The following is a 15,871-nucleotide window of genomic DNA, read 5'->3' as shown; positions in this document are numbered from 1 at the left end:
GTTACATGATCTGAATTGCTGTCAATACTCTAAGTTTAATTACAAGCAAAAATTACCATATTAAACCATATCACCAGCTTTAACTGGGAATAAATTTGTCTTCACAGGAGTAGGGGGACTAGGTGGAACAGGTGGACTGGGAGGTGGAGGATACCCTGCTGCTGCTGCTGCTGCTGCTGCTGCTAAAGCTGCTAAATATGGTAACTACAATTAAAACTCTGGAAAGGACAATGGAACTAAACATTGCACTTAAAACAATTGCAAATAGTGTTTTAAGTGAATGTAGATGATTACATGATACATTTTTACATTAAAGGCCCAGGTGGTGCAGGAGGAATTCCAAATGGTGGTGGTGGGGGAGGAGTCCCATTTTTACCAGGATATGGATGTAAGCGTCCCCCAGAAACTTTTTAATCTACATGATTAGTGAGAGAATTATTTTATTACTTTTAAATCTAACTTTTTCTGGACATGTTGTGTTGCAGCTTTGGCGGCTGGTGCCAAACCTCCTAAATATGGTGAGACTGTGATTTACTATTCCATATAGTGTATTGATTAACACTCTATAAGATGTAGGCTGACTTATTGCTCCTATGCCGTGCTGATGTGTGCAATAATTTTTTATGTACAACATGCTTCTAGACAAAAAAAAATGTTGCACACAAAGGTTTTATAATTTAGTAATCTTTCATTCATAAGGTTCAATCTTAATTCTCCCCAACAGGAGTCCCAGGAGCAGGCCAAGGAGGAGTTCCAGGAGGAGCTGGTCAGATACCACCTGGTGGTGGCGGCTATGGTGGTGAGATTTTAAAATGATATATCAGTGGAGACAAAAAGAGTTTGTTCAATGCAAGTGTCTCTGCTGTTTCCTTTATGATAATTCAATATGATCTGATGAATTTTCAGTCACAGACATTATGTCACTTCCTGACAGGTTATGGAGCTGGTGCTGGAGTCAAACCTCCAAAGTATGGTGAGATGTTTTCTTGTTTTTGAGATTATTTTTACATTTTTTAACTAATATGAAGAATCATCTGAATCATTTTTATGCTTTCTGGACCATAAACTGTTTCATCACATATTTATGGATTTGAATTAAATTTTTTTAGCAGCAGTGGTTAGAGTGCATGTGTAAATGTAGTATTTAATTAAAGTAGTTTGAGTAGGACAAGGGCCTAGTGCCGGATTGGGACTAGGGGAACAGGAGGAGCAGGAGGAGTATCTGGGGTAGTAACTGGAGGAGGGGGATACTTCGTTACTGCAGATACTGATAAATATGGCAGCAGGAATAAGATTCCTCAGCAGCCTGGATCTGTGATCTCATTGTTTTGGTTGTTACCCCAAATTCCTGACCATAGCTGAGGGAATGTAGACTGACTGGTAAATCGAAAGCTTAGCCTTCATGCTAGGCTGCCTCTTCCCAATGCAGCACCAGCCTCCTGTCAATCTCATGCTCAAGTTTATCCTCATTCGCGAATAAGACTACAAGGTGCTTCGACTCCTTTGCTTGTGGTAGTGACTCAACCTAAAGGGAGCAATCCACCTCTTCCCTCTCATCATGGCCTTAGACTTGCATCTGTTGACAATTTTTCCCACCCCTTCATACTTGACTCCAAAGACACATAGACCTGAAAAAGCCAGAACCACCTCAAAAAGCAAAGATGCAGTCTCTTATTATATCTTATGCCTTGGGTGACTGTATCAGGAGTTACTGTCAATGCAGCCCAAAATGACATCCAACAATTATACAGAGGTCAGACAAGAGGTCAAGTGTCCAGAAGTCCACAATAGAGTCTGTAGTAGGGTAGAAGTTTGTATTCTTCTGTATTGTAATGCAGCAGATAACAGTGGCATCAATTTGCTGACCTCTTGTGTGCCTCTCGCAGGCGGCATCACTGGAGTAGGACTAGCTGTGCCAGGAGCTACTCCAGGTACAGGCGTCGGTGGCGTTCCAGATGGTTCTGTTGTTGTGTTACCAGGTGGTACAGGTGTTCCTGGAAAACCAGGTGAAGTGTTAGAATACAGTTTCATATATTTTTAGATGAGCCTTTTTTATAAGTTGTGCATTGTTGATGATCTTTTCATTGCTTTCACAGCAGAGGTTCAAATTCCCGATGGAACTCCTCAACCAGGTACAGTCTATGTGTGTTTTGCAGTTTTTCTTTTGCAGTAGCTATGTATAGCATATGGGAGGAGGATTTTACTGCCAAAACCTTAAAGGATATATGTACAGTATTTATTTATTTATTCTTTAACCATGAGAGGCTCATCCAGACTCCTTCAGCAAACCCCTTGCAGCACTTTAAACAACAGACTGACAGCTACCCCGCTGCAGCATCCACTTATATTTGGCAATGGCACTCTACCTTGGAGTCACCGCACCAGTACTGTGCCATCATTTATCCCCTCTACATTTTCTTCACCCATTTCTGCCCACAAAACTCACATGTTGTTTCTAAATCGAGTGCTACCAGCTATTGACCACCTCCAGCTTACAGCCTCCCAGCTGTGGGAGTATCAAGGTGCCCCTTACAGCTTCTGCCTTGTCTCTCTCACTCTGCGGCTGTTTTAAAGCAAAGTGGATGAAATTGCGACCTGTTGTCTTTTGCCAGAGTCTACACCTATTGTCGCAACTGGCAAGGCCCCAGAGGTCCCGCAGCCCAGTAAGACTTGCTGTTTGCATGAAACCTTTGACCATGAAGTTAAATCTGTGGTATTTGAGATATATCAAAATTGCAGTGGAGCTGTAATGTATTTTCTACTCTGATGTAGTATGGGACAGTCCACTCAGTATTTGTGCATGTGATTATTTCCTGTCCCAAAAGAGACATTTAAGAATCTTTCGTTTATTCTAAGTGTTTTGAATTTCTACATCAGGGTTTTAAACATTGATGCAAATTTTCATCTTTGTCTAAATCTAAGTCTTTATGTATTTAATTATACAATATGGGAATATACTCATAATTTATATGGCTAGAAATTAAATCTTGGAATTTAAATTTTCTGATTTAATGGGAATTGTCCATCTTCTCGAATACTGTTTGGAACAACCATAGAAAACTGTCTTCAGTATACATTCATTATTTTTACAACTATTCTGTTTTGGGACTGTAAAGACAGGCAGTAGTCAGTGTTTTCTTTCAGCATTACACAAGATATAATACATGATATTGCCATTTTTTGGACACTGGCATTGTGTAGTCAGGATACAAGAATATTTACACATGACAGCTGTGCTTCAGACATAATGTTTAGACGATAGGCTTCATGTAATGCTGAGAGAGGAGTTGATTTAGCCTGTCTGGCCCCTACAACTCCCCCAATACTACAGTATGTCAGTAGTGGCCACAGGTTGTCTCTTTTTCTCAACGGTACTTGTCTTGTGCGCTCCTCTCCTTTTCACTAACAGCTCACTATGCTTCATTACTTTTCATCATATCATAGCTGTAATTTTTTGGATAATGGCAAACCTAGTTTACTTATTGAGAAGACATTCAGAAAGTGGTGTTAGATTAATGCTGGAACTTTGCTTGCTCTTAGAGGTTTGTTTTTGACAATATGAATGCTTGCATTTATAGCATTAGTTCTACAGTGGGGGATTTCTGTGATATTTATAGAGTTTAAATGTCATAAAACTGTTGACATCAAAGTCACATGGTAATGTTATGTATTATCTAAACTTTTTATAATTATATATATCAAATGACGTGTGAAGCCCCTGCTATAGAATGTTACCTTTCAGTAGATTGTTGTTTTGTATGTCTGCTGTCTTGACACAATTTTCTTATCATTTTAAATGTCTGTTTTATATTATTTTGAAAGGTGTATGTCTTGCCCTCAGTCCCTGTTTGTTATTCGTCCTATCTAGAGCAAATATATATTTCATTGTTATTAATATAATCAGACCAAACAGACAAAATCATTGACATTCAATATTTTAAAAGACATTTTGACTAATGTGACTTTCTATTTATTTATTCTTTTTTGCACTTCGTCCTCTTGTGGTGGATGTGTGAAAACAGGCGGTGGGTTCAGATTAAGTGCATACATTTGCAGCTACTTTATTTCATCCTATAGTATGTCTTAACTTGTTCTCATGTACTTTTATTCCTGCCTGATTTTATACAGTTGGTGGTGGAATTATTCAGCCTAGTGGTGAGTAGTACATATGAGATTATATTTAATTGATACTATACTATGACAATAGAGTAAACTGTATATGCACTGACTGTAGATAGCTTACATGATGGTACTTTTTTATTGTTTCACAGCTGGCACAAGTGTTGGTAAATATGTGAAAAAATGTATCTCTATCGCATGTTGAAATATGCCAAAGAATACTCAACGATTTATTATTAAGATACGTAACAAAACTCTAAGAGCCTTGTATTTATATGTTACAGGTGGAGCAGGTGTTGGACCGTCTCCCGGTGGTAAGAGCAGTCTTGTTGATTTATTTATTTATCTGTTCATTTGCATGTGTACTAATTATGTGCAATTAATCAGTTCACAATATTCTGCTGTATTTGTACCAGATGTCATATTTGTATCAGAGGTTAATTGATGTAACGTCTGCCTGTGTTTTTAGTTGGTGCCACAGGACAAGGACAGCCTGGTAAGCGTAAACAACCTCCGTTTGTTTAGCACTGTTCCTCTAAATGTGCTGCTTTGGCCTTTAAAGTGTAAGAAATCTGAATTATGATAATAATGATGATAAAAATGAAAGTTACTAAGCCCACAAGGAGACCAGTAATATATAACACATAGAAGAGTAAGGTTACACCATGATGACACACTCATTATTTACCTGGTCATGTGACAAAGAAAGCAAAATAAACAGATCTAAATTAATTATTTCACCAAACAAATATGATATATAGTTATATATCATGCAACCACTAGGTAAACCATCCTTTAGTGTTTAGTGTTAATGCTGTATATACAGTATTTGATTTCATATGTGGGTGCATTATTATTTTTTTCTGATCTCCTTGCTTCTGACATCATAAGATTTTTTCTGTGGATGAGCTCTGCTCTGTTTCCCACAGTTTAAATTGTTTCACTCTCTGTGTTGTATGTTTTCTGTCTTGTGGCTCATTTGCATTAAGTTTTAGTCCATTTACAATAGGGAATGTTAGACTGGACACGCTTTAACTCTCTTCTCTCATTTAGTTGCAACTGGAGTCCAACAACCTGGAGGTGGGCCACTTTACTGTTATTTATTCAGGAACTCCATGTTGTTCTTTTTAGCCTTGAGGTGCAATTCATCCTGCTGGCCACATGGTGGAGACAAAGACAAATACAACTACTATAGTTGTTTGTCTAGCTGCAACAGCCTATGACTATGATAACTCTGAACACTGCTGTTTTCAGGTGTTGGTGTTGGCACAGGTGTCAAAGCACCTAAACCATTTGTACCAGGTATGAATATAAATGATTAATATTTACTTTCCAAAGACAACAAACTCTTCCTCATTCTGTTAAATTATTGTTACTGCAAAAAAGTGATTTATTTGTACCGTTTTATGTTAAATTTGGCAACATAACATCTCCTGCTTGTGAACCTGCTTCATTCAGTTGATCTTGCACATTCCTTTGCCACAAAACCAACGTTAAATCAATTGTATATATACACCAGGTACTGATAATGCATAAAGGTAATTTCTAAATGCAACCCCAACTGTATGATGCAGTTAAATGACTGAATGCTTGTGTGCTTATTTCAGTCCTCCTGCAAAGCCTTGTCATTTCATAATCAAAACACCCTAATGACGTTATCATATACCAATACACTTTTTATTCACATTCTAATCAATGTTATAGATCGTTCTCAGGCTGTATTTACTGTACTTACCATGCACATTTTGTCTAGACAGTGAATGGCTCAGCTTTAATCAATAAAGCCAGCAGTTAATACATGAGCAAAAGCTGCTTCAGACGTTTCTTCACCCAATTATCCCACCAATGGACTGAACACTCATCAGTTTTGTGCATCTGTGGGTTCGCAGTTTTAGTGCATTTTTGCTGTTCTGCGCTATTTTACCTGTGATGGACACGAGACCAAGTCCAAGGTGTTTCTATTGCATATTATTTAGTCTAACTCAATCAGTCAATCAATCACTTTGTCGTACTGAATGTGGGCTTTGAATGAAAACAACAAACTGGAAATCTATAATTATGACGATAATGATCTATGTATATAAAATCTATATCACATAACCCTTTCAGCTTTTATAAGCAGAATCGGAAGATAGATCAATTGATTTTGTTTCTCTGGTTTTTGCTGGGAACAGAATTCTTTGATTAATCTCAGTTTTCCAAATAATAAGTCTCTTACAGTAAGATGTAGCTGGAGAGGATAAAACTAGCATAAATACAAACAGTTTTTTATTCATTGTAATGGAGAATCTTCTGTTTAATCTTCTGAATTCACACCTTCAGTCTTGTAACTCTTTAACTCCATAGGTGCAGGAGGATATCCCTATGGTGGAAACTACGGAGGCAAGTTCCCTATGTTTATAATTTTAGCATTTATAGATTTGGTTTAAATTGCAGTGAGTATTACTTCTATCCTTTCTGCGCTTCAGTTCCTTATGGTGCAGTTACCGGCACTGGAACTGGACCTGGAACTCTGCCTGGAGCGAAGCCTCTGAAACCTCCAGGTGTGTGTATGTGTGTGCATTTCTGTTTTAAAACAAATCACCCCATTCAATAGTTTGAACAAAGAGTAATTTCAAATTGTATATTTATGTTTTTTTGGGGGATATTTTTAGCTTTTTGCATGAGTAAACTCATATACTGTTGTTTGTTTGCAGCAGCAGGTGGAACAGGAGGCGGAGTGGGAATCCCACTAGCAGCAGGAGGTTATCAAGGTTAGAAGGCACCTACATTTCGTTCAACATGTAAAATTTAGTGAACCCTAAGAACACTAGACATACTGTAAGTGTCAGGTAATAGGGGAAACAAGAGGCATCAAAAGCATAAATACGTTTTGCGTATGCGTTTTTCCCTTTTCAAAAAAAAAAACAACGTTTTTCTTTTAAACTGTATTTTTCAATAAGAATCCTTTAATTATTACCATTTCTTCCCTGGGCCTTTCCCCGACAAAAACTGTAGAAGATGAGCTAAACTACTCGACAATAATGCCACTTTTCTCTGTCGTCATAATTCAGGGGGATACAGTCCATATCTTCATGGTTATGGACAGGGTATGTATGAAAGGAGAGGAGGTTGATGGCATTAATACACAATGTTCCCCCAACTTTAAACAATAACAAGAACGTTCTGCCCAGTGCTCAAAGTGACAGTTGGTCAGGAGATGCCATCGCATTGCACTTCCTGTGCAGGAAATTGGCCAATGTGCTGATAAGTTTCTGTGTGGGGCGTAGGATCAGGAATGAGAAGACAGTTGGATTCTGTGATGCAGAATGTGATGAAGGAAATCAACTGGTCTCTTAGTGGAGGCAGTATTTACAGTCTTTCTGGAGTTTCTTTGTCTGGTTTACAATCCTGAGCAGTTGAGGGTCTTTATCACCTCATCTAAGCCAGTCTTCTGTCTCTTGTGGCAGGTGGGCTGACGTATCCCTCTGCAGTTGGACTGGGAGGTGCTGGTGCTGGTGCTGGAGCTAAAGCACCAAAACCAGGTAATAAAACAGGCCTGTTACTGTTATAGCACCTGGTAGCACAATGTATATGTGTTGTCAGGGTGTCTGCCGGGCTTGAAAAGCCTTAGAAAGAACTGACTTTAGTTTCTTCACTATAAGGCCTTACAAAAATGTCTTAAATTTCATTTACAAAAATTTGAAATAATTTCTCTTGCTTGCCATAGGCTGTAATGTTATTTGTAAAAATCTTTTTATATTAACATATTAACTGAAAGAAGGATTGGTTTGACAGTGGAGTCTGTGTGCAGGAGGTGGTTTAATCATTTCTTGACAGTTGACACTGTCACTGCTGCTAACTACAGTAGCTAGGACCCTAATTATTTAAAAATGGACAATGTTAATTTTTAGCAAAAACCTGGTCCAGGTTGTCTTAATTTAATCGATTAACCATTAGGAATTATATTCATATGCGGGAGAGGAGAGAAAAATTAGACATGATAATAAATACTTCTAGGCCATATTTTCCCTTCCAGTTTTCTATCATACCTTCATATTTTGCCCAGTATGACCACGAAAGGGGATTAAATTGCATCGTATGTGGTCTTAAAAAGGTCTTAAATACAACTTGGTGAACCCTGTATATGAAGGTCCAAGTTTTCAGCTCATACTATCTTCCACCCTGCATCCTCCTTTAATATTACTAGAATATTTCCAGTTTTTATTTGTATAGTTAGAAATGAGTTAATGTTTGGCAAAACAGTTTCTTTTATTAATTTAGTAAAATTCATTGTATTGAATGATCGTTTGCAGCATAAACATGTCCAAGAAAGTGGAGTTAGTGGAGTTGGGTTAACAGCAGTAGAATAAAATCAAACCCTCTGGTAGGTATATAGACAAAAATTTTACAAAACCCAGCTCCACCAAAATGTCAGTGATCCCTGCAGTGTTACAGCACCGTCAGGAGTTTGTAAATGGAGCAAACAACAACACAACATTTCCCAATGGAGACTGATTACTGTTAGTAATACTGTGTAAAACATCAAAGTGTGACTGTTTGAAGATAACACTAACCCCTGGAGAGTCCTGCCCTGAAATAGCAAAGCCCTGCCAGGGGAAGTCTGGAAGAGGTTGTTGCTGTGACTTCAGCTGAGCCACTGGCTACATGTCACAATAAAAAGCTGACAACAAGTCATGTTTACTGGACATCACAAGAATACACACTTTCTCATGATTTGTTTATTTGCTTTTTGTCTGAGCAGGCTATGGCAATCTTGGAGGTGGTGGTGGATATCAGCCAGGTGAGGACCTCTGCATGTTCATTAAATATTTTCTGCTTCCTTCTGTTAGAGAAAATAAACAATAGTTGGCTAATTTGGCGCCTGTTCTGCCTCTGGTCCTGCCTGTCCTCCTCTTCCTCTGTCCATCAGTAAGCGATGAGTGTAATCACACAGCAGCAGCCTGATCTCACCGCCCCACAGATACTGTTCCAGCCAGTCATAAGAACTCGTCGCCCTAATCCTCCTCCCAGTGGCCACAGACATATCCGTCTGTGTGAAATGCTACTACAGATGGTTTAATAACTTTTATTTGCTGGCATAGTTTTTCCAACAGAGAGACTATAATCATGAAAACTAGGTCAAGTTGTCAAATTCTCTGTATTTACTTTATGTATCGCTCTAAATTACTGGGATGTTTAGTCTATTGAGTTAAGTGTAAACACTGTATGACATTTTCTCTCAGTGGGTTTACTTAGTCTCTATGGTAACTGCTTTTTAATTTTACAGGTGTGGGTCGTGTAGCTCCCGGTTATGGAGGAGCTTACCCCCCGCAGTACTACCAAGGTACTTGTACTGCTTCCTGTGCATTACTGTGTGTGTGTGGGTGTGTGTGTGTGTGCACAAAGTAAATCTTTAAACTTTCACTTTCTGATGAGGATTTTGTCAAGTGAATTTCATTTACATAGCCCAATATCACAAATCAGACAGATCTATTTTGTAACACGCTATGTATTTGTGTTGGGTGGTAACCGGCATTCTGTGTTGTGACCTTTGAGGAGCATCGGTTGTGCAATAAATCAGTGGAAAGGACCCAACAGACAACAGAATAGAATCATTTATCATAGGGAGGTGGAGGCAAAAGAACACAATAAAAGGATGATTGTGTGTGTGTGTGTGTGGGGGGGGGGGTCTACTTAAAAAGACAATAGAGTGCTGTTTCAGAGATTCAGAGTACTGTGTTTATTTCAGTATAGTTAATGAAAAGGTTTTAAAATCATTTCCAGTAAATTCATAGTTTGTCATTGTTTTTTCTGCTACTGGAATCCAAACATCAGCCCCAATAAGTTAGCTGGCATCCAGACCTGCCTCCACCAACACAAGGATTTAGAGCACAGATGATTCTTTAACTTTTCATCCTTGTCTCTGGATCAGGAGGCGGATTAAAGTCCAACTGCCGGCAGCCAGGTAACACGGCTGGACAGATGAAAGGACAGGTTAAACTGACCCGCTGCTTACCCTTCTGGAGCTGAGAGCATAAAGAAAGGGAGAGGGGAACAACTGCATGCTGATAGGAAGTTTCACCTTCCTCGGTTATCACAATCCTTTCATATCTAGTAAAGGATGACGAAATACCACATTGTATAAGAAAATTTCTCTTTATGGCTCATTAGCCCTCCAAGTTTCACCTTCTCACTCTCCTTCCCTTTATGCTGGACTCCTTCACTTAAACACAATGCAGCTTCTGCACACTTCCCCTATAATTCTAGAGGTTGACATACGGGAGAAAGATTATAACCACAATTATTCTCAGGTTAAATTGAAAAGTCCTGAATTTTTGGATATGAATAAATTTAATCCCGAATACACATAAAATCCTGATTAAACACATTTATTGAATAAATACTTAATGTTCTTGTGGTTTCTTTAAAAAAAATATAATTAAGGGCTTTTCATTTTAACTTAAAATTGTTTTTTTCAATTTGTTCGTACACATGGGAGGTTGATTTTGTAAATTGCATTTGAATGACACTCATCTGCATTTTACATCCCTGTGCACCTAATTACAGAGAGATTAATTGGATTACTATAGACAGTGCAGCAAATCAAAATAATATTGATGTTTAATGCAATCTTTCTCCCATTTGCAAAAAAATGAGTGAAGAAAATTAGGCTGTGCAGTTTGTTTCAGAGCTGACTATTTATATTTGTGCAGATTTATTAGGCAAAACCAATCCAGGTTTCAACAAAAGTTATGTGTCTGTATGTTTGAAATGCAAAACGGAAAATACACATTGTCTACATAAAAAATGGTTACTCTGAGCATCAGACAGCTCAGCACCAGAGTGCTAAGCACTAAATGCCTCCCATGTGATCATATCCAATGTCAACAGTTTTCTTCTTACCGGATCACGGCCAGAAGAAATACATCAACCACTGTGACAGATCCAGAGTGGTTTCATCGAAGCATTTGTCCGCTGGCACCAACTCATCCCTCATTTGTCTTTGTCTTTAATGTTGTCTAGGTGGATATGTACCAGCTCCACTGACTCCTCAACAAGGTAACAAACACCTACCTCCTCACATTTTCTCATGCACTCATTATTAAGGGATAGTAATTTGTTTCAGTAATGCAAACGACCGCTGCACTTCACCTCATTTTGCAAGTCCTCTCTCATAAACTCTGCTCTTTGGCAGAGGTTAGCAACATGTCAGATTATTTGGATGAAGGGTGGAGTGTGAGTTGGTACTGTGTGTGCTTGTGGGTGCAGATGGTGCAGCACAACCAGTATGCTGAATGCGTGATAATCTGCATTTTACTGAACATCTGAGATTAATGCTGGTGGGATTATTTCAAGGAAAGCACGTCTGGTGTCTTAGATAACTACATTTTACTGGTTTAAACTCACAATGTCTGAGTTACTGATGGCCTTAGAGTTCGCCTTTACATATAAAGAAAGTAGATACGTATACACAGAAAATAACAAAATGCAGGCAGTTCATTTCAGTCGGTGCTGATGAAGTTGCATCAGTCTTTCCCCAACTAAAAAGCACAAGTTAGAAAAACTTTCTCTTTGTGATGAATCACAGATTAAGATTCAAAATCATCAGGACTCACTCATTTAGCTTGTTAGCACAGTTGCAATTCATCCTTACTCCACATTACAACTCAGACATAACAACTTGTATTTGCTTTTTATGCCAAACAATAGAAGTTGCATATTGTTATGATAAACAATATTATTTTGTGTGTTAGGATGCAGAACACAAGCAGCTGCCTCTTCTTCATGCAAAGGCCTTAATAACAGTATTGAATGTCCACTTAGATTGTGTGAGTTGTTCTGTCATCAATAAATCCATCTGTAATTTCATTTACCTGTGTTTGGTTCAGTGGTAGTGGACATCATCGGCTCTGCTGTCTTTACTGCTGAATAGAAGCTGTGGTTGAACACCACACAAGCACTAGTCATAAACTTCACTCAGCCATGCAGGAAAAGTCGTAGACTCATTAAACATTTGTTCGCCAGAGGAGCATTTTTGGTAAGTAAGTAAATAGCTAATTTTGTTTCTGTTCTTTTGCAGCCAAAGCAGCCAAGTATGGTCCACTGCAGGGCTTCCTCGGTGGCGCAGGAGGAGGAGGGGTCTACAGAGGTAAAAGACTTTCAGACTTTATGTTTTTATGTATACAGATTATTTATAGATGAATCAGAAAAATCCAAGCAGTTGTTGTGTAAAGGTGCGGCAGTGTCAATGCTAACAAACAGTATTCGGCACATGTGTGAACCAGCTGATGCTGAGCAAAGACTAAACTGTAATTCTGGTGATCTTTGCTGCAGGTGGAGCCGCAGGATGCCAGGGCAAATACTGCGGGAGGAGGAAGTAGAGGATCTCTTGAGATCCAATGTGACCTCAAGAAACTATGGTGCTACTGCATGATGGAGAATGTACATTTTATATGCAAACAAACCAACATTAGACAATGTGCAAAGATGTTTTTTTACTGACTTGACTTTAACATCTGTTTTTATACGAACCCACCGACCCAGAGTTTTGTACACGTTCTGATGTGACGTATGTTACTGATAGTGCCTTTAGTCATTAACGTGGTCAAGTTAATTTGCTTTGACTCCCCATACTGCACCAGCCTAGTTAAAACACAAAGTGTTTGTTTGTGTCAGCATATATTGCAGTGTGTGTGTGTGTGCGCGTGTGTGCGCGTGTGTGTGCGTGTGTGTGTGCGTGCGTGCGTGCGTGCTGTGTGTATGTGTGTATGTGTGTTGTTTTGGCATATGGTTGTACTGTTGTGCGAAAGACTGTCTGAACCATTGGCTGCCGTTGTGACCTAATGAATGATTTCCCTTTCGGTTTGAATCCTAAAGCGAGGTGATCTGTCCTTAGCATTACAGCCCACACTGTCACACCTCGCTGCGCAGATCTCTTCTCCGACATGTCAGAGGGGCAGGGTTTGTCCAGGCTTGTCCAAAAACTGATGAAATCTAGCCAATCTCAGCATCGTTTTTGGCTCCCCGTCTTCTTAGCTGCTATTTTTAGGCCTGTTGGGTATAAAGCAGCAGGAATCGGGGCTCCGGCCAACCCATCTGCTCTTAGTAACTTTGCTGATTCTTGTTGCTATGCAGTTCAGTCTCCTCAGCATTTTTTATCCTGCCAAACTTGTGATGTATGAAGAGCAGCTCCTGCTCTGAGGGACAGTATGCTGAAGACAATCAAAAAAAATGTTTCATTCCTTAGTGTTTAAAAACCACAAGAAAGCAGTGTTTCCTTTTAGTTCCAAGTAGAATAAAACATCATTCAGATCCTACTCTGGCATGTACATTATGTATGTATGAATGTTTAATTATGTGTCCCTGTCCTAAAGTCTGGGATAGAGCGCTTTAGTCTGCTTCAAATGTTTAGTCTCATCGCAGCAATTATTTACATTTATGTCATTACATGATTATCCAAGATTTTTTGCACCATGCTTTGACTCATAGCTTTATTGTTATCAGGAATGTGTGAACATAAAACAAGAACAATCCTTTGCTTTTGCATTTATTCACTGTTAAGAATTGTAACACAGAGTAAGACTTTGTTCAATGGAAGAGCCTGCAGTATGAGTTTATGTGAGGCACATGCTCCCATTGTTCTTCATTTACTTGAGCTGCTTTTAAAAAGGCTTTACTGACCAAAGGTTCATGAGCGCTGTTGCCAAGTGACCCCATCTCTTTCTGTAATTGTGTACTGTATTTTGTACTAATTTGATGCTAGCCAGCTTCAGTTCCTTCACTCGGTGCTGTGTAACAACTGTCTTTGAGCCTCACTAGGTCAGACCTTGTCTTATGTGCCGTGGGATACTCTTCATCTTTATTTAAAACTGTTTTTATAAGGAGGAACAGTGTGGTTTTGCACTTTTTATATTTCCATGACACACGTGATTTGTTCCTAGATATCCCGGCATTTTATTTGCTTCATTAGATAACAAAATAAAATGTGTTTAAAGATCTTCTGTCTTCTGATTGTTTTTTTTTTCTCTCTATCTTGCTGCAGCAGCAGCAGCTTGACCTGAGAGTTGATCAAAACCACCTGGCCTGCTGGTGGATCAGTTTGCCGTAAACCACATACCACATAACAATAATATCCTGGCTTCAGGTCCTGCCTGTTCTGGACCTCTGAGACATCTTCTTCTTTCCAGTCTCTCCCACTGGGCAAAATGAATCAGGATCCATCAGATTTTCTAAATCTGACTTTTTCCTTGTGATGAAAACAAACCCTAGATGAGGAGTGGACATTTTGCCAGTGTCTCAGTACAGTGTCTATAAACTCTGTTCTTGTTGTGCCAGCTGGAAATAATGAACTCATGCTGCTGTTCTCTGGAGATCTCCTGGGAGAACCAGTGACCCGTGATCCACATCCTGTAAAAGTAGCTTACACTGTTGTTCCATCAGCAGAAGTTTCACTCTTATAATGTCCCACTCATAGGTCCCGCTTCAGGAATGCCAGTGTCACTATAGAGCTGCAGGACGATGCTACAAAGCTAATCTACAAACCCCTGTATCACAGGAATATTTTAACTCAGTCATACCAAAGGCACTAGAAAGTAACTTGGGGCCAAATCAGGGAAAATGGAGACAAAGTTTTGGGACTTTTTGAGGTGTGTTAGATTTAAATGTAGTTGTTGATTTCCAAGGTAATTTTGTTGGGGGAAAATGTTCCATTTAAAACCAATGTATTTATTCAAGAGTCATTCAATATGAGAAACTTTAGTCTCCAGTAAAAATTTAATTTTATGTTGGCTTGTGGACAAATTCAGCATTATTGCATCTTCAGTTGGCCTAATTTGCAGTTACTAAAAGACTTTTTTAAATTTAACTGCTGTTAGTCTTTACACATCAAGTGACACTTCAACTGCTTACAGTGCATGCACTTGAACTGTACTACTTTTACCACCTACACATCATCTGACATTTCAATTACTTAAGTTTTGATTTGTGTCTGCATCACAAATCTCGTCGTCACCCTATTTCACTCAGCAAACAACAAAGCCACATCACAGCCAACATCTGGTGCGGAGTGGGACAGACAGTCCAGCTGACCAAATCATTATCTCATGGTTGGGCTGTGTCTGATAAAATCAGCATGAATCCAGGATAATGACAACAGGTCTGCTGGGTATTTGGCTGTATTGGCATTTAAAATGGACAATCATAGTGAAAGTTAGAGATGACTAAAACTTAATTTTTCAAGCACACAGGCCCTGAACTTCACTGGGCTAGCATAGGTCTGTTTCCCCTGTACACTCACTTTACACACCCTCGAGGTCATTTTGAAAAAGCTCTGTTTTCTGGGACAGAAAGGCTGTTTTTGCCTTTTGGATGGGGCCTAAAACTGAGAGAAAAAGATGCTTAGAGAAGTTTATAGGAGCTATTTGTAAGTTTTGACATTGCTACATAGCCAGCATTAGCATTAACAGCCATTTACTTATCAGTCTTGGCAAGAGCTTCAGCTATCCTTGGTTTTACCAGAGGTTGCTACAGTGACTCAGTATCGGAAAGTGGCAAAACAGTCCGACTGGACCAGAGCAGGCTGGTTAGCAGGCTAACTTCAGTAGAAAAGAAGAAGTGATTGAAATAGAAGCACAAATCAACTAACTTGGTTTCATGTCAACTGACCATACTCTGACACTTCAACTGCTTTCAGCTCTTACACTCCAACTGACATTTGACCCTCATTTACCTCCTACCTTTTAATGAGAGTTCATGTTTTCAGTGACTACAC

General features: G+C 39.0%; 1 protein-coding gene across 19 annotated transcripts in view; it reads left to right on the top strand.

Annotated features, from left to right (window-relative positions):
* Positions 1 to 14,099, top strand: part of elna (elastin a) — a 48,809-nt gene extending 34,710 nt beyond the window's left edge. For 6 of the 19 annotated variants that reach the window (XM_087172496.1, XM_087172507.1, XM_087172509.1 and 3 more), the window contains 24 exons: positions 108 to 200; positions 317 to 388; positions 486 to 518; positions 725 to 799; positions 935 to 973; positions 1,887 to 2,006; positions 2,097 to 2,132; positions 2,613 to 2,663; positions 4,129 to 4,155; positions 4,272 to 4,286; positions 4,404 to 4,433; positions 4,589 to 4,615; positions 5,173 to 5,199; positions 5,374 to 5,421; positions 6,466 to 6,501; positions 6,588 to 6,662; positions 6,816 to 6,872; positions 7,173 to 7,208; positions 7,569 to 7,643; positions 8,864 to 8,902; positions 9,389 to 9,445; positions 11,125 to 11,160; positions 12,182 to 12,250; positions 12,436 to 14,099. In XM_087172496.1, coding sequence (XP_087028622.1) covers positions 108 to 200; positions 317 to 388; positions 486 to 518; positions 725 to 799; positions 935 to 973; positions 1,887 to 2,006; positions 2,097 to 2,132; positions 2,613 to 2,663; positions 4,129 to 4,155; positions 4,272 to 4,286; positions 4,404 to 4,433; positions 4,589 to 4,615; positions 5,173 to 5,199; positions 5,374 to 5,421; positions 6,466 to 6,501; positions 6,588 to 6,662; positions 6,816 to 6,872; positions 7,173 to 7,208; positions 7,569 to 7,643; positions 8,864 to 8,902; positions 9,389 to 9,445; positions 11,125 to 11,160; positions 12,182 to 12,250; positions 12,436 to 12,482 — 1,220 coding nt within the window. In that variant the 3' untranslated portion in view covers positions 12,483 to 14,099. Of the gene's footprint in view, positions 1 to 107; positions 201 to 316; positions 389 to 485; positions 519 to 724; positions 800 to 934; positions 974 to 1,886; positions 2,007 to 2,096; positions 2,133 to 2,612; positions 2,664 to 4,128; positions 4,156 to 4,271; positions 4,287 to 4,403; positions 4,434 to 4,588; positions 4,616 to 5,172; positions 5,200 to 5,373; positions 5,422 to 6,465; positions 6,502 to 6,587; positions 6,663 to 6,815; positions 6,873 to 7,172; positions 7,209 to 7,568; positions 7,644 to 8,863; positions 8,903 to 9,388; positions 9,446 to 10,033; positions 10,145 to 11,124; positions 11,161 to 12,181; positions 12,251 to 12,435 lie in introns of those variants that run through there. The other 13 variants (XM_087172505.1, XM_087172504.1, XM_087172503.1 and 10 more) reach the window with 13 other exon arrangements.
* Positions 14,100 to 15,871: the final 1,772 nt, after the last annotated feature.

This window comes from Seriola lalandi, unplaced genomic scaffold (genome assembly GCF_002814215.2).
Source record: "Seriola lalandi dorsalis isolate HSWRI2012SDOR001 ecotype SW California unplaced genomic scaffold, Sedor1 jcf7180002053065, whole genome shotgun sequence".
NCBI lineage: Eukaryota > Metazoa > Chordata > Actinopteri > Carangiformes > Carangidae > Seriola > Seriola lalandi.
This window is presented reverse-complemented; position numbering and strand designations above follow the sequence as displayed.